The sequence below is a fragment of the Bacillus rossius genome, chromosome 12 (assembly GCF_032445375.1).
Source record: "Bacillus rossius redtenbacheri isolate Brsri chromosome 12, Brsri_v3, whole genome shotgun sequence".
NCBI classification, from domain to species: Eukaryota; Metazoa; Arthropoda; class Insecta; order Phasmatodea; family Bacillidae; genus Bacillus; species Bacillus rossius.
The window spans coordinates 35099459-35123159 of NC_086339.1; the positions used below are offsets into that span (position 1 = coordinate 35099459).

General features: G+C 41.1%; 1 protein-coding gene across 1 annotated transcript; it reads left to right on the top strand.

Annotated features, from left to right (window-relative positions):
- Window positions 1–7004: 7004 nt before the first annotated feature.
- LOC134537835 (FAD-dependent oxidoreductase domain-containing protein 1-like) lies at window positions 7005–23701 on the top strand. Its single transcript, XM_063378693.1, has 9 exons — window positions 7005–7516; window positions 8749–8978; window positions 10398–10511; window positions 11347–11509; window positions 11586–11731; window positions 16413–16499; window positions 17380–17533; window positions 19594–19708; window positions 23447–23701. The coding sequence occupies exons 1-9, from the start codon at window positions 7208–7210 to the stop codon at window positions 23584–23586; spliced, it is 1458 nt and encodes a 485-aa protein (XP_063234763.1). The 5' UTR covers window positions 7005–7207; the 3' UTR covers window positions 23587–23701.

Here is a 23701-nt window from a genome sequence, read left to right on the forward strand (position 1 = left end):
AGGTATTTGGCACTTGTCAGCATTAATAGTTGTATTATTTAATACTTTAGCAAACATATTTTATGTGTACACTTAAGTAATTTCCGTCGGGAAAAAAATCAGTTATATATTATTTTCGTGATAAATAATAAAGTTGCCATTTTTTTTTACTTTTTTTTATATAAAGTAATAACCAAATTTAAAAAAAAACCTGTGAAACCTCATTTTAAAGTTTCAAGTGCTGAATTAACAAATAGCATACTCAAAGTAATCCTTAAAGACGTTCTTTACCAATTTCACATTTACTTTTTCAACAAAAACACCATTTAAAATCTTTATAACTGTGCCGAAAGATATAGTGATAAATTACAAATGTTGTTTAAAAAATTGTACTAGACTTTTAAAATTCACTGCAATAGTCATTTTTGTCTGGAAAGATGTCATTGCAGTTAGACGAGGTAGTTGGTTACCATCGTCGATTGACTCTTAGGGCACCACCACATGGAAGGACACGCGGACCGGACCGAGACTTCATTACCGTGACGTGATGCGAGTTGCCCCGATATGTGCGACCAAAGGACGAGGCCTTCTCTGTGCATCAAGCGACTCATTATTACAGAAAGCGTTCAACCAGTGCGCTCATGGGTTCTTTAGGCATCCCAAACTCCTCAGCCTCTGCATCATCAAACAGGTGGTGTTCAAAAGATACACTGAGTTAACTGGCATTGGTTTTATTCATCACAACTCTCGTACATTAAAAAGTTGTGTTTCATTACAATTGAAAGAAAACTTTTCAAAAAGCAAAATGCACAGAATTTGAATACTTTGAGGTCCAGGACACCACATGGCTTGGATTGAATTCAGCGGGCATTGATTAAGTTCAAAAATCTGTACACAGAAAATAAAAATAGGTACTTGGATAAAACAAGTCTACCGCTCAAAGTAGGCCCAGAAGAAATAAAAGACGATAGGGATATAATCATTAAAACGTACAATGGATGCTCACAGATCAGTGAAAGACGATTTGAGGTGCGATGAGCATTCTACCTTTGGGTGGTGCTCTCAAGAGATTGGGCGGAGCGTAGCGCACAACGGTCGCAGGAAGGAGTCTGGCCACCCGTCATCTGAAATACTATTCTTTGAGCATTATTTGGACACCCGCTTCTTTCATTTCTGCGAGCATTTGTTGGTTTACTGAATGACGCACCACAGTATTTTCACTGGCGCAATGAATGTTCGTAGTTCTTTGAAGTCTGCACTGTTGCTGATGAAACTTAGGTAGCCTGCGATGTACAAGAGTAGTGGATCATACCCGAACACACCAGAAGAATTCACTTCGGCCAATGTTGGGATTTTGTTTACTTTTTGTAAATGTTGCGCGGGAATTTGAGTAAGTCTGTAAGCACGGCACAATTAAACAGTGATTGAGAAAATTTGTCTGATAAAAGCGATAAGAAAAATTAAGACTATATAATGGAGTTTGTTGAAACAGAAGTAGGATATATAACGTTTATGGATGGATTTTCAAAATTATGCCAATTAATATTATGTGCGGAGCAGCGCCAATCATGCCATAGCAGGTGAAATTATTTTTGTATTAACAGTATATATTATAAACTCAACTGATAGACCAGCACAAGTCGATGTCGAGATCACAGATTGCATCAAAATGTCTGTGGTTGATGCTACCGATGACGTCGGGTTCTCCAATGCTGCCAACACCACGGTCATTGATCTCTCCGCTGTCGTCGGCTTCGCTGCTGACGACGCAGATGTCATCTGGGTCTCTGATGTCAATGGTAGATCATCCATCCAGGTCGGCGTTCAGGAAACCATCTAGTTCTCAAGATCAGTGGACTTATACACCAGACTAGTGAAACAAGACGATCAGCACTGCACCGCGACAAGAGGTCGACTGAGGGCCCGTTGTCTGGACCTCACTTATATACCTGTGGCCTACTTGTATACTACTTAGGACAAAATATTGACTTTATTTAAAAAATTACTTTTTATTTGGGTTAAAATTCAGGTACATTAAAATTCTAGAAATATAAACACACAAGTTCAAGTTTTACACATTTATTTCGAAAAACTACACAAATGCATATTAGGTTAAGGAATTAAGCATTTTCGTAAGCAAGGTCTTTAACGCTGCACGAACTGTATCGTCGACTCCGAGAACTGTTTCGCTGACTCTGGTTCCAACTGGTTCATTGATTCCAGTTCCAACTGGTTTGCAGGACAAAGGCTCAGGAACACAGGTTTCCAGCTTGTTATTTTCTGCGCCGACGACAATTCCGGTGAGACATGGACGACGAAGTCTGTGACGGCCACGCCTGGGCTTTGAATCGGTGCTTGTTGAGACAGGTTCACTGACTGAACTACGACAAGACGCATGTCGTTTAGAGGTTCGCAGCAATCTATTAGCTGGTGAGTCGGTTCGTAGGACACAGGAAATTGCGAAAAACCGCCAGTGCTGAGCGCCTCCATTACATGTTTCCATATATGTATGTAGATACCCAGCATCCCAGTAGGTATCTGTACTCGACACTGCTGAAGCTAGGTCTTAAGCTTGCGTATATGTTGGCAGGATGAAATGAAAACATCTTCGTGCAAGTCGGACAACAACTGAAGGCACGAACGGTTGCACAACTTTTATAAATGCAGGCTCCTACTCACACTGCGAATACCATTTCCACATTAGCTGCGAGTTTGTACAGGCACATACTCGTTCAAACTTGTCGTGTGACTGCTCACCATACATTGCACTAAGCTAGCGCAGGGAAGGACAGCCGTAGTCGGTCTGTACATCTACAATTTTTAATTGTGCTTCACACAACTCGCACAGCCATTTCTTCTGCTCAGGTCCGACAATATCTTGTTCATGGACTATGAAACATGGATATTGAAATCGCTGCCTTGAGAAACAAGACGGTCGTCGCCAAGATGGACTCAAGAGATTGCTCAAGACGCGACTATTAATACCAGCCTAAGTAATTATTTATCATTTCTTAACATGATGGTAGTAATTCCACATTACCCGCTCCTTTCATAATACACATGAAAACATTTTGCGCCAACAACACATGCTACTGTGATCTGATTGGCGCTTCTCTTAATTCTTAAGGAAAAATTTAAAATATAACAATTTCTGTTAATTCTATCACCATATAGTTTGAACAAGATCTATTAAAATTCCTAATCTTAAACCATTCCACTAGTATGCATAGTCATATGTTAAGTACACAAATAATTCTTAATATTTAATCATAAACACACATGAGTGTGTCTGTGTGTCAAATACAAAAATAAAATATAAATATTGTATACCAATGTTGTTAATTTTTATTTTCACTTTAAGAAGTCATACTGTCACTTCACTGAATACAAAATAATTCCATTCCGTAACAGTAATGAAAATAATGAATATAAATTGCAGTCGTCCGGGTTCTTGTGTTTGAGGTCCGGTGTGGTTCCTAGTGGGAAGGCTGGTTTTTTTAATGAAAGAGTCTCCGGGAGGGCGCCAGGCTAGCTCTGTATCTAACCAAGAGTTGGGTCATTGGGTGCGAATGCCCCTGCGTGGCCCGCTAGGAACGTCGGCGGTGGTAGTGGTTGGAGGGATCCCTGGCTATTGACACGTTACGGGCCCTACACTGCATAGCACGCTGATTCCTGACTGGGTTAGGGAAGTTCACACAATAACTTACAAGGATTCGGTTTTGCACTGTCGTATACACGTCGCGCACGGAGTGTGCGGAGTGGACGTTTAATTTGATCGAACAGTTACACTTGAAGTTTACAGTTACACAATGCACACTGAATCACCCTACGAATATTACACTAAATTGACACTGGGTGCTCTGACGCGCCGTCACTAATCTTAAATCCTCACGCCAGTCGAGGTTGAGGGGGAGGTTGATTGGAGGCGGCCAATCCCGAAAATTGCAAAGCGTCGGTACACGGGTCCACCTGTGTGGCCCGCGGCTCGCTATTAAATTTATTACAAGTCTTTACGTCGCTGTTGCTGGTGCCTGTGCACTCGGCGATTATCCAAAAGTCCTGGGTGGCGGGAGTCGGCCCGTGCCGTATGCTGAACTGCCCCGCGTAATTCTTTGTGCGGGGAGTTTATATTTAAGCGGCTGGGTAAGGCCCTACACCGTAAAAAGGACCGGGTACGCACGGGAAGTTTACGGAACAAAAAAGGATTTACATTATGACTATAGTTGCCGTCGTCCGGGGTCTCGGGCTCGAGTCCCGGTGTGGCTCCTAGTGGGAAAAGGCGGTTCTTGATCTGTGTTGTCCGGGTGGGCGCCAGACTAGCTCGTTTCTAGTCGTGAATTTGGGGTCGTGGATGTATGTGCCCCTGCGTGGCCCACTAGGGCCGGCGGCGGTGTTGCGTGAGATGATTTTAAATAAGAGACGTGGAGTTGAGGTGGTGGTGTCGTACCTTTTATTCAGAGGAGCGAGTCGTACACAATACAACACTCTACAGAGGTCCCCGGGGGGTTTTTACTTGTTATTCCGTGGCGCCTTATTGTTTGTGTTCCGCGTTACGTGGCCTCGGATGCTGTTATGTCTCAGACGTCTCACTGGGTACGTAGGTAACGTAATTTCGTAACACAAAGGCGGGACACAAAATACACTGAATTAAGGGGGCGCGTACAGGTTACGTGGCACTCGTTACTCGGGTAACGTAAGTTAGCAATACAAAATACGGGATACAAAAATACACTGAATTAAGGGGGTGCGCACAAGTTACGTGGCACTCGTTATTCGGGTAACGTACGTTAGCAATACAAAACACGGGATACAAAAATACACTGGATTAAGGGGGCGCGCACAAGTTACGTGGCACTCGTTACTCGGGTAACGTAAGTTAGCAGTACAAAATACGGGATACAAAAATACACTGAATTAAGGGGCGGGCGATTGGAGACGGCCAATCCCGTATGCAAATGTCTCGGCGCGGGTGTTGTGCCCACTGTGGTGAAACACGCACCGCAATTAAGTTTGTCCAAGTTCCCTTGCGGGTTTGTGGTCAGCGCCGTGCGCGTGACCTTAAACAAAGTTCTGTACGTTGCGGGAGACGGCCCGTGCCGTATGCTGAAGAGCAGCCCCACTGACCAAGTGTGGTGCGGGGTGTCCTTAAGTTGATGCGGCCGGATTAGGTCCTGGACCGTAAAAAGGGACCGGGTACTCACGGAGAGGTTAAGTAATAAAAGGGGTTTGGTTAATTAGTGACTATATTTACCGGACGTTACTTTCAATGTAGACAAAGGATGTTGCCTCTCCGTGGGACGTAGGTCCGCCCCGGTCCATGAGCTGCGCTGAACTGCCGAACTGGCATGGCGTCTGAGGGAGGCTCGGCCTCTCTCGCGCCAGGCGTGACCTCATTACGCTAGACTCCAAACGGGTGTGTCTGGAAGAGATTTTATTGTCGCTAAAATCCTAATTTAATGTTTTAGGAGGAATGGGTACGGTTCTTCTCTTGTCTACTCAGGTTTCCGCGGCTTTGTCTTTGATTGCTGTTCGGGTCGCCTGACTCGGGTGGGCCATGGCCAGGGGTGTGTTCCGTTAGCGGGAGCGTATACTGGCGGGTGCAGGTCGGGCTCTGGGGTGGTCGTCGGCCAGACGACGTCAAGTTGCCAGTAGTGAATTTCAGTGGAGACAAAGGATGAAGACTCCCCGTGGGACGCACACCCGCCCCGGTCCGCGAGTCACTCGGTACTGGCGTTTGCCCTTGGCGCGAGGGGTGGCCTCAGCGCAGGGTGTCCACAAGGAAAAAATATTTCGTACCAACTTAGGCGAGAAAAAAGTACTAGATTAGAAAAAAATAAATACTAAATTATAATTTGTTATGGTTTTTAACAATTTAGGAAGTTATTATGACATTGCAATGCTCGAACTTAAATATCACACCACACACACATAAATTCCATAGTTTTTTAAAAATATAATTACGCTTAATAATAAAACATATTGGAGTTGCAATAGCATTATTATATTAAAGAAAAATGTACTAGATCTGTACTAAACCACTAAAAAGGTTATAAAAGTACTAGATCTAGTACAAAAGTACTAACTGTGGAGACCCTGCCTCAGCGTTCTCTCGCGCCAAATTTTCTAAAGTTCCGTTATTCGGAAATTATTAAATCAACAAGAGATTGAAAGTGGCTCTAAATTCATACATTAAATAATAAAGATTAACCTAATTTGCAGATACTCTCTAAGAATTAGATTTAACATGTTTACATAAATTATGTTTAAATAATACGAGTCACACGGGAGACCGTTCGTCACTTGTTGACTGCTTCGGTGGCTAGTAATACACAAAAAAACGGGGAGGTCATAATTACGTTACACAATACTCTAATTTAGGCAGAAGGCCACAAGGGGAACACTCACAAATGTATTGTAAATTCACACGTGAGTGACCCGGGCACTCCTACATCGCACTTTCCTTGAACGGGGTTTTTAATAAAAAGTGACATTACCATTAATTTGTGTCTGATTTATCATGAATTGGGGTTGAGGTGGCTGATTAATTAGGGCATGGTCCTTGATTTTACCTCTTGCACCGGTGCTCGCCTGACGGGTGGGCCATGGCTAGGGGTGCGTTCCGTTAGCGGGGTCGAATACTGGCGGTTGCAGGACGGGATTTGTGGTGGCCTTCGGTCGGACGACGCAAAAATATAAAAAAACATTTGATATGTGTCACCAGCCACTGCCCTACCCCTAAGTCGACCTGTATCTGAATTGCAATGCTATATCTGTGAATTGCAATATTCCCCCTCCCCCCAATTAAAAATAATAATTTATTCTCCTCGAAGCCTTCGGTTCACCATTTTAATAATTGCTATGCCTAATTTATTTACAGATAATTTTTATAAACTTGTTATTCAATTGAAAACTAGAACTCTATTCAATTTCGATATTATCGAATTATTATATCTGTATCAATTAATAACGGAATCATAATATCAATTGAAATATTGCAATATTATGCACTTTAAATATCGATATTTATGATGTATCGATATATTATTATCCTTAAATACAAGAAATGCCGGGTGAAGTAAAGCAGCTTAACCTATGTTCTAAAATGATGTAAATTTTATACAGCGAAAGTGTGGGGAAATTGGCCCTAAGTTGTGTATTTTTTTCAATCGCGATATGACCTGAACAGGCGTGGTTATTTGTTGTTACGGCGTAGAAAAGTCGCAGAAACATGAGTGGCACAGTGCTGAAGTTATGTAGGCCGTCGAAATGTATTTTCAACTGTACAATAATTAGGAGTTTATCAGATTCCAAAAATTACACGCCTCCACCGCCAGAGCATCCTGTGAAAAGGACGTTGCGAATTTTGGGAAATGATGTTAAGACTTCGCTTGGATTTAAGAAGGAAACACCTCTGTTCCCACATCACTGTGATGTAGTTATTATAGGTGGGGGTGTAATCGGGTCGTCCATAGCGTACTGGCTGAAGCAGAGAACTCGCGATGGCCTGGAAGTAGTCGTGGTGGAGAGGGATCCATCGGTAAATCTACTTCTCTCTTGCATGCAACTATCAATATCCCGATTCCATAACAATACTGATGATGTCACCTAGATGGCGTCGCTTATGTCATTACCGCCCCTTAATTCTTGTGGGATAAGTACGGGAATATGGGGCTTTGGGTGGGCAACTATAAACACTATTTTCCATGTATTTCATTATTTAAATATTGTATTGTAAAGCAGACTATAATCCACTCTGCTCTAGTCTATTTTGTGGTACTGATATTTCAGTATCAAAAATTATGTCGTTAGATGTTACAACTTAGGCGGTATCATGAAATATATCGGCGTGCCCTGTTAGAAAACTTGAAAATGTTGCGGGAAAAGTGAATTGTTCGAAATAAAAATCCGCTATTGCATAATAGACTGAATAGACTGGGAGGATTTGTATTCTACTTCACAATACCAATTTTTCTATGTTGCAGAGTTTAACGAGCAAGTATATTCCCTCCCCCCCACCTCGGCTCCTTTATTTATGCAACTACTAAGTCAATAGTTTTCAGTGGCCTTACGCCTTATACATATGTATTAAATTAGAGACTATTTTACTTTCCAATCTTCATTACTGAAAACCTGACATTGTTTTATATGCCAGAAACTACAAACTGCCAGCTATTATTTTACCATTAGACCCACCCTGACTAGACTGGTCTAATATTCTATTTCATGACACACACATATTATATATATATATATATATATATATATATATATATATATATATATATATATATATAAAATTCACGCCAATTGACGTGCGCGTGCGCTAAACCAAACCCACATGTTATATTAAGATACCTAATGATTTGCCACAGTTGAGACACACAATTGAAGAGGCTATTGCTTTCATTACTCTGGACATGTTAACCAAAGTGTGGGGTTAGTTTACCTTCAATTTTATGTATGATTTGTTGTAAATAGTTTGAATTAAACTGTTATGATACACTACTGAAACTGGGACATTCTTTTATGGACATCCTGTATTAGCTAAGACTTTTTTTTTTCCAAGTAAATAAAATACCTGAAATGATTATGCCGGAAACATGATTATTAAAATAACGTATGACTTTCAAAACAATACCTTCATTAGCCTTCCTAACATATGATTCCAGTTACAGTATGGTTAATTTTCTGGGGTTGGTGTCCCTGCGACATCACATGGTAGAAGAGCCTCCGTCCACTGGAGTGTCACGGGAATGTGGTGTGCCGCAGTACGCGCAGGCGTCGACCGTGCTGTCCTGCGGTGGGCTGTGCCAGCAGTTCACGGTCCCGGAGAACGTGCAGATGTCGCTGTACGGCGCGGAGTTTCTGCGCAATATCAAGACCCACCTTTCCGTGCCCAACCACGAGGCCCCAGACGTGCGGTTCACGCCGTGTGGCTACATGTTCCTGGCCTCAGAGAGCAGCGCGGAGCATCTGCAAGAGGCCTACAAGCTGCAGAAGTAGGGCCTTGCACTCTCTCTCTCTCTGTCGTGTGGTTAACAGTAGCACTCGCTGGAGTGAACCTCAGCCATCGGCTGGCCAAGTGTTCTCAGCGCCAGAGAAAGGGGAGGTAGTTGAGTGGGAACATGCAATGTCGCCACTTAGGATGTATTTTATGTGCCATGCAGATTGCAGTACGGTAGTTTCCTGCAGCTCAGATTAAAATCAACACATATTTCCGTTTTCCAGGCAAATTATTTATAGAAATATCTTTGCAGTTCAGAGTTTTTTTTATCAGTTTTATAAAAATTAAAATTTAAAAATAATGGCTTCAATATTCAACATTAGAGTGCTGACTCACTTTGGATAAATTATTGTTGTCAAAATTACAGTTTCACCCTGGATATGCTTGTTTGTGTTTATATCTGTTGCAATTTTATAGGAATGTAATGTAATTTTTCAATATTTTTTTTATAAGGATCTCATCAGTAGAGTTTATTATCAGTTTAAAAGATGTAAGGCGCCACTGTTATTTATTGAGCTCAGAGACTCTGTACCCGTAGCTGACTAGATGATTCCCTGTATCATTCAGTTATGCCAAAATCTGATATGTCCTAAGCGATGGGAATGCTATAAAATGAGCAGTTGACTCTAAAGGTGTCTATGTCCACGCGTCTTAGCACGCCTCAGTAACTCTTTTGTCTCAGTGATGTGGAAATGTGTGTGGGCTAAAACTGTAGACATTCGACCTGGTGTGACGTGAGGCTGCAACATGCCACAAGGTTGGCCAACTCAGAGCGCTGCTGAAAGAGCAGAAGAGACACAGCTGTTCTCTCTGACGGGCAGAAGTGACTGGAACCAGAGTGGTGGTGCTAGTGTTGCGCCGGTCATGAGATTAATAAATAAACTTATATATGTAGTACATTAAATCATTATTGCTAAAAGTATCATAAAAAAAGATCCCTTTAAAACATTGATAAAAAAGACGTAAGTCTAGGAGCTACATTGTAGCTGTTCCACTTACTATCCATGAGGCTGTGGTTACTTTGTTTGTCATTTGAATCACTTTTAATTGTAATTATCAGTACTAAAGTTTAAATTTTGTCAGTTTACCACCAAAAATTTGGATGATTTTAATGTTGAACTTTTTAGTGTCATAAGGGGAGAAATAATTTTTAAAGTACCAGTTGTGTGAAAATTTGACTTTTCAATGTTAGCTAATGCAATATTATATGGGGGGGAAGGGGAATTCATTATTTTAAAAAAGTATAATAATTAGGCACTTCAGTAAACCGGCTGGAGCAAATTTTAGTGACATAAATCTGGATTTGGTAAACGTGATCCTTTAAACCATCACTTCATATTCAACACTGTATGACGGTAGAGTAGGTTGTGTTAAGCAGACGACAAGCACAAAAGAGCAGAATAAATGGTTGCAGACAGCTGGGAGTGAAGACTGAGCTGCTGTCGCCCCAGCAGCTGAAGGAGAGGTGCCCGTGGATGAACGTGGACGACGTTGCGCTGGCCAGCCACGGCCTTGAGAACGAAGGCTGGTGAGTGGACCACTTCGCAGCTGCATCATTGCATGGTGTTTGACTCATCAAGTAATGGATAAACTCCTTGGATGCAGCCATTCTTTCAGATAAAACGTTATCAGTGTATTTGCCAATAAATTAATGATACCTACTATTATTATAAAGATTATAGTTAAATCTTAAGAATTTGTACTAAAATTAAACTTACTTGTTACTAAACTACTTATTAAATTATAATTTAAACCATGGTTTTGTCTAGACAAATACACAATTTTTTATAGTTGGATAAGCCTGTTACGTTGGCAAGCCACATAGTGCATGTCTGGGCTGTGGAGTTCTGGAGTTGAGGTGAATTGTTGGATGTTCCACCTGAACCGACTGCCGAGAGCAGTGTGAGGAGATTTATCACAGGGTTCATAAGTCGGGGAACAGGGCAAGGACCTAAATGCTATTTAGAAGACAGAAAAAACTAATAAAAATTCTGTACCAAAACCACATTAGCAATTTTTTACCCAAACCTTAGTGATAAACAAGTAGCTATCATTTCAACACTTGTTGCCCAAGCCCTCCGGTGATTGTTATCGCGTAACTCCCTCTCGTTACCAACGACTCACAAATTGTAAGCACCAGCGAAACATTGTTATGACATTGGACAGTTGATAAGAAATTGTATTTCCATCAAACTTATAATTTTTGTGTTTCCTTCCTCCTATTGCTCTAGTCGCCACGTGCATTGGACACAAAGTTTGAACACAAAAACATTACCTTGTTGATTTTGTAAAAACAATAGCAAGCTGATGAGAATGAACCCGATCTTTGGTAAAGCAATTGACAATTGTATTGTTCTGGACAGGATCGACCCGTGGTCTCTGCTGGGTGCGTTCAAGAGGAAGGCCAGGTCTCTGGGCACGACCTACGTGAAGGCAGAGGCAGTTGCATTCGAGTTCAGGAACATGCAAGATGCCCTGGTCGAGGGCATGCCCACAGGGAGCTACGAGAGCTTGGACAGGCTCCTGGTAGGTCAGTTGTTGGTAGACCTGGTTGTGTCGCGTCGCAGGAGGTGCGTGCAGAGCTGGTTCTTGTGTCGCGCAGGTGAAGACTGACGAAGGGGACATACAGCCCATCAAGTTCGGCATCGCAATCATAGCTGCTGGCGCGTCCTCTGGAAGTGTGGCGAGACTGGCGCGGATTGGCACTGGAAGGGGAGCCTTGAGCGTGCCTCTGCCGGTGGTTCTTAAGTGAGTGTTGGCGTGGTGTGGTTCCTCTGCTGAGCTTTGAGAACAATAACTACTTGGGTTTGTATGTAGTGATGTAGTTGGTAACCATGTCATCCAATCAGTTTTTGTGGCAGTATGGCGGACATTTATGTTTTGCTCTACTTTTCTATGTCTGACTTTGTTGTGATCAGGGGCATAGCCGGGGGGGGGGGGGGGGGTTAGGAGTTCTAAACCACCCCCCCCCCCCCTCCCTTAACCATTCTTTTTTTCTTATCTGAAAGCAGGTTAGTTAAAAGCCTGGGTGTCTTACTGCTATCAACGGCCACTGCACTGGAGGGGAAGAGTAAGCGAGCCCTACCGATTCTGCTTCTTAACCCCTCCCATACACAAATCCTGGCTACACTACTGGTTGTGACGTCAATAATTGTATTTAGTTTTATGTACAAATGTATTTAGATCTAGTAAACATATTATTAAGTGTTTTGTGAAAGTATTTTAAGTACTATTTGATTTGATGACATTAAAATTTTGTAGCTTGGTTGCCAACTTAATATTTTTCGTCATTGTTTCTATTAACTTAATGACTTGGTTTTTGTTGTAAACAGATAAACGTTACTTTCAGTTTTGCTATTATTCTTATTAATGGCCAGTGGATAGGGTGGATACCCATAAGATGAAAGAGTTTCATTTTATCTATAAAGAATGTGTTTGCAGTTCCCTAAGAAACATTCAGCCATTTTCAATTCTGGCAAACCAAGTAATATTTACTATGACTACTAAATTTGAAAAACAGTGCATTTGTTAGTTCCTCAGTGACATCTCAAACAAGAATGTAAAAATTTACTTTTGATGGTTCAAAAAAAGTTTTTACTCACAAAACAAAAACAGTCACAGCCACTTTCTCCCGCACAAGCACGGCACCTGAATGTTGAGACCATGCCTCTTCCCCCTTCACTTTGCTTCTTCGCAGCTGCACGTTTAGATGATTTTACCACTGTATCAACTAGACCAGCTACCAACGTCGCAAGACCCGACGCCCGGACAGTTGGGAACAGCAGGTGTCATGCCTACCAACCGAATCTGTTCACACTGTCACGCTCATCACATAGAAAAAACGTTCTTGCTGGTTGTAACCAATTGTTTTATCGGATGGGTAGAAGCATACCTCTTATCAAACTTTTAAGCTGGGATTATTTCGCAGGCCCTGGAAACAGAGTTCTTTCCCCGGTGGGGATTTCCGAGGGTATTGTTGTCAGACAACAAGATCCAGCTTTCGGGACTCAGGTGGGCTTAATTCTGCATGAGGTGGTGATTCTTGCCCCACTCAAAGCCAGTATACCATCCCAGAGCAAATCCCACCGAGAGACGAAACCAAGAGATTAAAGTCCAGCTCAGATTGCAACTTGAGGACAACCACACCTGGTGGCATAGGCGCGTCCCAGATATCTTGTACTGTTTACGCCGGAGAGTAAACTCCATCACAGGCGAGTCACCGGTCACGTTAGTACAAGGCCGCAATCTTCCCTTACCTGGGCAGTATAAATTAGAGAGCTCACGGACCTAACATTTCAAGGGTTCCCAGAAGCTGAAATTACGGCACCCAGAGGTGGCAAGTACGTTTCACCTGGGACAGTAGTCCCCGGGGTGGACAGATTACACAACTCCTTTCTGCGGGTTCCGGCAAGACACAACAGACGTGGCGAGAAATTATCCTGAACCCACCCACCTGGCTGATTTGGGATGCGGACGACGGCAAGACAGACCAAGAATGGCCAGATGACAAACCATTGAGGTGGCTTCTACATTACTCCCTGGCAGACCCCATATTCTGGGTGACGATCAAAGAATCCGCCGAAAACAAGCAAGAGACGGACCAAAGTAACCAGTGCGAGCTAATCACAGAAGTGATCCCTCCCGAGCCCTTCTACGATCTCTGACCACGCAAAGCGGCTGCCCCCGCCCCTAGGTGTTGTGGAGTATATGTCATAGGACCCTTGGCGCACACCAGGATGACAACCGATCTAATCTGACCATAGGTAATATGCCTTGTCACGTGGACACTACATAATCAGTACTCAAGACTACAGGGCGGCAGATAACATCAGATGTAAACATTGTCACGCTCCTTCATTGTCACTCTCGGAGGTAAACAGTACCCATGCATGATATTGTAAACAACATCACTGCTAATGTCACCAACATCACCGTACCGTAGATTGCGACGCAGCAGGCACATTGGACTTCTTCAGGGAAGGGGGGGCTATTGACGTTGACCAGGGTTACGTCTGCCCTTGAGCCTGAAGGGCCTCGCCCACTCCAGCCCCTTCTCCTCCCACCATCACTGCTTCAAACCACCCGCCAACGTGTGCATGTGTATTAGCGTGTGTTGATCTGCCCTGCAAGAGGTGCATTTATTGAGTCTGTGCTACGCACCCCTAACGTAATTACTCGTTTTAATAATTGTTATACTCTCACCTCTTCTTTTTACAGCCCCCAAGTGTGTTTTTTACATGTTAGTATATACGGGTTAGTATATAAGGAGGGAGCAGAGCCATGCACAACCTTTTTCGGAACTTACCGATGCGGGCCATCTATATTTGAACTTAAGTTGTAAAAAGTTAAATTTTTTATGATATTAATTTAGGAAAAATATGTGTAAATTATGTTAAGAGTTGTAAGGACTTTGATATTTTGTTCCCCCATGTCGAAGGGGTTTGCCGGTTTTCCGCCCTTTCTTCTTAAAGCCTGCTGGCGATGGCTTATCTCACCCCGTGCTTTCTCATGGCGATAACAGTAGCTGCATGCTTCAAGCAGCTAAGTTTGTCTGTGTTGTGCGGGCCTAGACAGCGGCCATGACAGTCTGAGTGTCTCTGGGGTGTTGGCTGGCACAAGGCCCTGCTAATGGCCTTCTGCCCAGTCGTGGGAGTCTGGAGCGGGACCAATAGGTCCTCACACCTCAGAAGTTCTGGATCAGCTTTAGTTTACAAGATAAGAACAAACAGTGGAAAACACTGGTTTCTACCAAGGGAGTTCCTATTTGACACCATTTAAAAACCTTCAGCATTATTTTGAACACAGTCGCTGCTCTTTAATCTGGCATGCTTTGGTTTGGCACATTCTGTAACTCAGTACTAAGTGAGCAGCTCATATCCATGGATTCGGTTTTTTTTCCTTAAATTTGACCGCCAGACTTTTAAAACAGTAACTTCATGTGTATTTTTTATAGCCATAAAGCAGCTTATGACTAGAAACGGCTAGTGATTTAGCCGGATGCCGGATATCCGGCGGCCGAAAATCCACTCCTCCTGTGTTCAAATTGCGACATGTTTGTTTCCCTATGCTGCCGGCCGGCTGAAATTTGTTTTTGAGGTTTGGGTGTGGGTGGACTTGAATTAATAAAAGCAAGTTATGAAAATGTCAACTCAGAGGAAGAGGTCTCCAATGTGGCAATATTTTGCAATTAGCAATGACAACAAGTTTTCTGAGTATTAGTTGTGCCAAAAACAAATCTCTCGTGGTAGAGAAGGAAAAAAACTATGTATGTATTCCATTACCATCACTTTCTAGTACACACTTAGGTCAGGTGGTTTTGTTGTAGTTCACAAGTACCAATGAATGTTTATTTACATTTCATAATGTAAGTTTCTAATGATACTGGTTAATACCACAAACAGTGCCTGTTTACAAACTTCCAAGTATTATTCTGATTTTTGACAATATTAAAGAAAGATTAAATTCACATCTTCATAACGTATATGGTATGTTTTATTCTTTTCAATATTATGTGTACAATAGCAAATATGGACCTTTGAGAATTGTTATGATGACTTTTTTTTTAAAGTGTTTTTTAAAGTTCATGTTTATTGTTGTATACAAAATTGAAAAAACTAAAATGAAGATAGGTAGATATTAATGTAATCTTTGATCATAATAATTTTTTAGCCATGAATTAATTAACTAGAAAGATATTGCTTGCTATACCATTAAACACAGAAAAAATTATATTCATCCATCATAATTTACCTTTACTTAACTTTGAATATTAAATATCAATGTTTTGAATATGTTTGCAGTAAAGAAACTGCCAATATTTTTTTTGGATTTTCATTTGTCTGACATGTATTTTATTATAAATTACCTATAGCATATTAAGAGTAACATTGATTGCATTAATTTGATTCAAATTATGTATATACATTTTTATGACTCCGGTATCCGGCCAGATGTGACTTATTTTCGCGATGCAAGTATTTGTGCAGCTGAAGATGCCAAGATTACTAAACACTGGTATTAGGGATGCAAGAGTTCAACCAGCCTTTCACAAACCAACCCTGAATGCACATTCAATGTTTTGATTTTAACGGGACGGCACAATCAAGGCCTACCATGTTGTAATAACAATCAGAGCCTTTCTGTAGAGAACCCACACAACATTTGAACCTTGATTACTAGCTTCACTTCAAACCCAAACGTTTTCATTTAGTAAAGTGCTCCGAAGAGGAAGAATAGATTGGTGGATAAGCTCTTCTGTCACTGGGACACTACAGGAATACATGTATGTGACTTTGTAGATGTTGGCAGAACATTTTATTTAAATACTAAATCAGTTTAAAATTTCCGACTGTTTTGAAGAATTGAAGCCTGCATTATAAATGACAGATATGTGCATTGTGTTAGTGAAGTGTCTAACGTATGTTTCCAGGAAGAGGTACGTGTACTGCTTCCATTGTCCAGAAGGCCCTGGTTTGAGGGCTCCTTGTCTGATGGACTCTTCTGGAATTTATTTAAGGTAATAACTACTTTCACAATTTATTATGGGTAGTCAGCTTTTTTTTTGTGTACTATGCATTGAGTGTTGTATTCTTCCATTATTGAAAAACCACTCAACATTTTACAGTGTGGTAAGGCTAACTTTGTATAACATTTAAATATTATTCACGTATGATATAGTGCAGACTTTCCAGCTAACGTAAATAATTAAAAGTCATTGTTTCGTTACAGCCAGTAAGATGTTAAAACATTCAACTGTTTTTCTTAATAACTGGTGTGTTGAAACAGATGTAGACAAGGTGTTAGTTACAGTTACAGTGTTATACTCGCTCCAGCATATCGTGTCTTAGGAGATCCTGTCCTGTGAGCCAGGCAGCTAAAATGGGTTTTCAGAGTGGCTTTTAGATGATTTTAATCAGTCTTTTATAGTTGAAGGAGTATCAGTAGAGGCTTAACATCTTTATTCAGTTACTTTAAATATATTGATATAATTTTTAAGATAAAACTTGAGGTAAAAATCAAATTGTAAACTAAACTAGTACATGCCTAAAAATCTCTGTGTAACATTGAACAAAATTTTATTAAAATTATATCCTTAATTTATAGTATAACTGTTAATTACACCAGTCAATGTTGTGAACAATAGGCTGAACCTAAAAAAAGTAAATTCTTTAAAACATTTTTTTTTTAATGTTTGGGGGCCTAAAAGTGTCTTCTGCATACTTTACTTACCATATTTCATCCAAATCAGAAATATTGCACCAAAAAGCATTTTATTGGACATGGTATGACATATGATGGCAGTGCATTGAATGTATGATATAACAAATGCTACCTTGAAAAAAAAAAACACATACGTAGAGCCTGCGCAGTGTTGTGATTGGTGTCGCTGGTTGCAGGCGGGAAGGGCTCGCGGGCAACTACATCGCGGGCATCTCTCCGCTGCCGGAGGAAGAGCCGAGTGTGGACAACCTGGAGGTGGACTACAGCTTCTTCGACAACACGGTGTGGCCGCTCCTGTGCCACAGAGTGTCGCAGTTCGAGCATCTCATGGTGGGTCTGTGGAGGCATAGCTGTGATAGTAACTGTCTACAATAGCGTGATTCCTTCTGTGTCTTCACTCTTTGTGAGTGAATTACATGTGCATTTTTACACGTAGGCTTGTACTCAGTTGTTGCCACAGCCCAGTAAAAGCATATTGAAACACAGCCGTGGGGTGGTTGTGATTGAGATGAATTGTTGATAATAAAATGTTATGAGTGAAATTAAATGGCTTCAACCTCATAAACCAGCTGCCTAACAATAACCAGCCAAGGCAGACGGCACAACGGGAACGAAGATGACCCAAAGAAACATAATTTTGTATCAGCACAGATGGTGAGCTACAATATTGATTACTGCAAACTTGCTCTGCACAAGAAGTACCTACAAGGAATGTCATAACTTGAGCAGAAACCACCAATAAAATAACATGCAATGTTACTTAAATCTCGAGGAACAAAAAAAAAAATATCAGATGTACCATATACGGTCAGCAGGACACAGGATTTAATTATTAGATTGTCACAATAGTAAAAAAGCCTTTCATTTCATAGCAATAAGAATGTCAAAACTTCTTAACATGTTACAAATTGTGTCAACAAACCGTACCTGCCCTCTTGTAGATATGCTTGATACTTAAGTTTCATTTTTAAATGACTCAAAACGTCAAAACCTGTTTAAACAAAACGTTGTTACTGTAGTTACTCAGTACTAATTTTATTTATAAATCTCAATATATGTGGTGGTAGTCTTAGCTTACAATACTTCAACACCAAGGTTACTCTAAAGAGAATAAAATTAGTGAACCATGAAAAGGGTCCTGTGCCATTTTAACAAATCAGGAAACAAAAAAAAAATGTGAGCGAGTCCTTCAGTACTCGTCAGAGATGTGTAAACGTCTAACCTCTGTAACTAGCAAATTCATGTGTTCTTATGTTGTTCAAGGTGCAAATAAACTCTTTGAGGTGAAACGCAAACACAAGTTTTAATCTAGAATTCTTTAACATAATGCCGAGCGTGATAAATATACAAAATGTATTCATTTTAGGGGAAAATTGTATAAATGTCTCCCAAACAATGCATGTCTAGGCTGACTCTTCTCGCGGAGGACCACTCTCTTCTTCTGTACTTCCGCTTGTATAATCCACAGCTGCTGCACTCCGCATGACTGTGCCCAGGCTTCACCCAGGGCCAGTTTAACTGCTTATAGTCGAAAGTTAAGAATTAGTCATGGCATCAGTCGCTGCCCATGGCTGGCCAATTACGCATGCCACCCTTTCCCCTTTCCGCATAGCTGAAACCATGCATGATAAGGTGTATAGGCTTTGACCCGAGACACATTTAGTCTTCCCTAACACAAATACCTCCCAGACCAGAAAATTAGATTAAGTTAGAAAAGATTAGGAAGCGGAGCTGCAGTCCTCTACAGGAAAGTACCGCTGTGCGTGGTCTGGCCCCACAGCAGAAGAGCACGTAGCGGCCGAGATGTTTCGGTAGCCAGTATCCGGCCCATAAATTATACACTTTAATATTGTGTAGGCCTTATTATGATGTACTAATAGAGTTTTTTTTAAACTTATTTTACTTAACTTTAATGATTTGGCTGAAAGGCCAAATCTTGGGCGAAAAGTTACGTCAGCATGTAATCACAGTGGCTTAGTAAGTTGCTTTCCATCTTGGCGATGTGTGTGTGTTCAGGCAGGTTCGCACTCAAGATTCTTGCTTGTGGAGTGTGTGTCGTGCATTGACGTTCCCTCGCAGCTTGATTGCAGGGCCACACTCGCCCTCGCTGCTTGAAGCACTGCCTTTCACAAGCAGTCTGTAACTCATTTAATTTTATCAGTTTTTATATTTTGTTATTGACAACCTTTTGGCAGTTTTTAATTTAAAATCCGAGCCAGGTGTCTTGTGGCACAGCCTTAGACATCTACGAAAGCACTCCATAATTCACCCAACAGCACTTGCAGTGATTCCATGTAGAAGGTAGCAACTAGGTGTTACTGCAGTTAGTGCTGATGTCTATGTAATAATGCTGCAGTGAGGATTGTTCTTAGTTAGTGTTGTTGTTTCAGGTGAAGAGTGCGTGGGCAGGCTATTGTGACTTCAACGAGTTTGACGAGAATGCCATCATAGGCCCTCATCCCGCCTACCACAACCTCTATTTAGCCACTGGGTTCGGTGGTCACAGTGAGTGTTTACAGTATCAACTAAAAATAAAATACAGTATAACCTGTTTACAAGGACATGGAATTTTGTTTTACTTTTTCAACTGCAAGTAATATTTAGCACCAAGGTTTCCCGTCCTGTCAATATGTAAATTGCCAGTACTTGATGAATGTAAAGTTTACTAGGTGCCTGTACTTATTCAAGTATGTAATTAACGTGACATGATCAATGTTTTAAACTCTCTGTCTGAAGTGCCAGGGCGCCAGTCCATGTGGTTTGCCCGTGCGTCAACCCACGGTGATGAAACAGGTGGTGACATCACCACGTGGCAGTCAGTGCAGTTGTGCATTAGCCAAACAGGGTTAACCTCAGGGTGTTATAGCCCCCCAGGGTGTTTTTCTAATGATGAATGAGTTGGAGTCGACTATGAGAACATTTATTAAACCTACAAGACGTGACCTTTCCCCTACACATGGTGGGAGCCATACATCACATGTTAGGTAGCTTACACGCACACCTTTTCGGATTCTTGCGTTTCGGGTGTGATCTGTGGGTCTACGAGAGTATATGTCGCATGCGATTATAAATCTCATTGAAGTGCAAGTTATGCAGTTACAAATATCACTAAAGCACAAATTGCACAATTACAAATGTCACGGGCCACATGTTTGCATAACAGGTCCTGGGCATAACATTTCCTTATTAACCCTTAGCCGGAGACGTGAAAATATTTGACATATCTGGTGATGTGGTGCCCCTCAGACCCCAAAATGTTTTGTAGAAATTAACTGATTAGAAATTTTTTTTTTTCCATGTAAAATTATTTCATGCATTTTTTATACTTATTAATTACATTTAAAAATAAATTAGTAAATAATTATTTACCAATTATAGAATACAATTTTTTCCATTGGTGCTTGCTCAAATAAATCTAAAAATGCCTATTTGTAATAATTGCTTTTTTAAAAAAAAAATAAGCAGATGGTAGCCTAAAAGTTTTATTTGCTATTCAATATAGATATAGTGACAAAAATAAGACTTTTTCATAAAATCTACAACAGATAAATTTTCCCAACAAAAAGAAATTACTTTTTTTCCCCCAAATATTTTCCTTGCATAACCAATGGTTAAACCATTAAACCACAACAAAATATGTAATCTAGCTAACTAAAAAGCCCATGCATACTTATATATTTTGAAAATGGCATTTTTACATAAAATATATTAGAAGAATATTGATTGAAAAAATTTAATTTGTACGAATAGTCACTCTGTAGTACAGTATTTGCACATGTTTGCTCTGCAATCATCACACATTGCTTTTACACACACACTTTCATCACTTAAGTCACTAAAAATATATTTCAACCACTTAGAAATAGTTTTGTCATAGTCTGGATCGCCCACACGCACACATGTTCGTTTAGAAGCCATTTTATCACTACTGAGATAGAAACATATCTGGTGACGTGGTGCCACTACGACCCCAAGATATCTTTGCGACCTGATATCTAGCGCCAGATAGCGTAAACAAATCTGACACTGCAGGAGGAGACTATGGGATATTAAAGCTTAAGGTAGATGGCACCACAAGCAAGTACCTTGAACTACACATAGATGGCAGCAAGTTAAAGTTTTGCTGGGGTCACGGAGACCCCACGTCTCCGGATAAGGGTTAAGTAGGGATCCTTTTGTGGAAAGTATAAACTATTGATTGTTGGTTAGTCATTTTATTAATTTGTTGCATTTATGCATCCCAAGTGCCCGTAAACATTATGCGTGCAAGTAAATATTAAAAATTCAAATAGATGTAAGAGCACTAGGTACATTGAATATATGACTGCGCTCTGCTGTTATTTGTTGGCGTCGCTTCAAAGCCGTGCAAATCGAACAGCTTTACTTTGAGGGGTGGGGTGTATTGTGTTTAGAGTGTTACAAAGCATTTAGATCTTGTTTCGTAGTGTATGTGAAATATATTTTCTGACAATCATTCAGAACAATTTGTTATGTAAGATTGTAAATAGTCATACTGATTGATGTACTTAAATAAATAAAGTAACTTAATATTTTTTAAAATAAGACCGCCACACAAAATAATGTTGTTTTTCAAGCATTTTTAAAAGTCTGTACAAAGTTGTGTATTATATCCTACTCCAAGGCACCACAAAGATGGAGTTCAGGCATATGTGCCATTACGCAGATATACAATTCTGCTCAAATACAGGGACCAACAGCATTGCAACATGAGAAAACACCTAAATAACACTGTCGTACGGGGGTTTTCGGATGGACGAAAAGGAGTAATTTGGGCGCCACCACGTGGAAGGGCACGTGGACCCGGCTACGAACTCTCGGCTCAGGGCCGTGACGTGACCCGTGTGGGGCTAGGCTAATCTCCCCCCTCGTGCGTCGTGTTCGTGGGCTCTTGAGGCGTCCCACACGCCTCGGAACTCAGGGAATTATACACGTGACCACTGAACCACACATTCTGAGCTACTTATTTTATTACCAGCGAACTTGCACAGGTGAATTATTACACGGCAAGTTACAAAAATGTTAAAAGAGTTTTACGTAAAGTACTAAAAAACACCGTTGCGGGTGCTAACCAGTTTATAGGCTGACCCGGTCACCGCGTGGCCTGGCCTTGAGAGTCAATCACGTATTACGCGTACGAAATATCCGTAAACGGAAAACAAATATTTAGGCGAAAGAGTCTACCACCTGGAGCAGGCCTCGAAAAAGTTTCAAGGTTTCAGATTTATTTAAAGATGCGACGGAAACTAATGGATCAGTGAACAAAAGAGATGAAGTCGACGAGGTGCGCTGGCCGCTCCTACTCCAGGCGGCGAACGGAAACAGACTGATGAGACCAGAGCATCATGGCCGCCGGGAAGGGTTAAGTTTCCGCTTTGTTACCGGGCAGCCATCCGGTAACATACTTAATCAAACAAATATTATTTAAAAAACAAACATAATTTAAGTACACTTATTTATAATTAACAGCCTTTAGATATGGTGTTATTTCTTATTAAAGTTTAAAAACTATTGGCGGGTAGTTCTGCGGATGCCCGCATGGGGCGGTGCGCCGTCCTTACTTACTAAAACTTGAGGCGTGACAATTAGGGATATTTTATTACATAAAAAGGTTTACACATTATGTTTATTTTAATAAAAGAAAGGGGTCGTCGCACCGACTCTAGCACCGCCTCTTGTCGGGCGCCCAACACACACACACACGCACGGGGCGGGAGGTTTGAATAGAGGGTGGCGGTGGGAGGAGAGGGGGGTCAGTTGCGGCGTGACGTGGCACATCGGGCTAAGGGAGGGTGTAGCCCCGGTCGACGTCAACACTATAAAAGTCATAGCGGAATGGGTGGCAATTGTAGGCATGTCTGTGTGTCAAACAGTTTTGATTACTTGACCTATCAAACATTTCTCCAATTTATCCCAAAATCTCAGGTTCTTAGACTATTCCACTGTTTTGGTATTTCTCTTTTATGCATTATCACTATGCTATGAATGATTTTTTTTTTCTTCAACATTATACTTCATAGTTAGGCATTTAATAAAATTAATGCACACACTAATAACACTTTCTAAATACTATTTCATTCATAAGATAAGCTATTATCGTGAATTTTTACGGTGAAACAAGTAGTGCTAGTGGTGAAGTCTGATGCAACCTTGTGAAGATTGTGTTTCAATTTGTTTAGTCCTCTCAGCTGTGCAGAGAGAACCGAGCGTGTTGTTGTGTTTCAGGTGTGCAGCAGTCTGCCGCTGCTGGTCGCGCCATCATGGAAATGATCATCGATGGAGGCTTCCAGACAATCGACCTCACACGCTTCGGATTTGAGAGACTCATCAAACAAGAACCACTTCTAGAGAAGAATATAATCTAGCGTCACTTTTGCTACTAGAAACTGTTGCGCACTTGTAAATAAGAGCCTTATTTATGTAACAGAAATAACTGTACATATATTTAAGTTTTTAAAAATATAGTTAGCTTTACCATAA

Bases quoted from the DNA above. Each gene is read 5' to 3' on its own strand.
- LOC134537835 (XM_063378693.1), top strand. From the start codon at position 7,208: ATGAGTGGCACAGTGCTGAAGTTATGTAGGCCGTCGAAATGTATTTTC. The intron at 8,979-10,397 runs GTAGGGCCTTGC...AAATGGTTGCAG, and splicing joins GAGGCCTACAAGCTGCAGAA to ACAGCTGGGAGTGAAGACTG. The intron at 11,732-16,412 runs GTGAGTGTTGGC...GTATGTTTCCAG, and splicing joins CCTCTGCCGGTGGTTCTTAA to GAAGAGGTACGTGTACTGCT.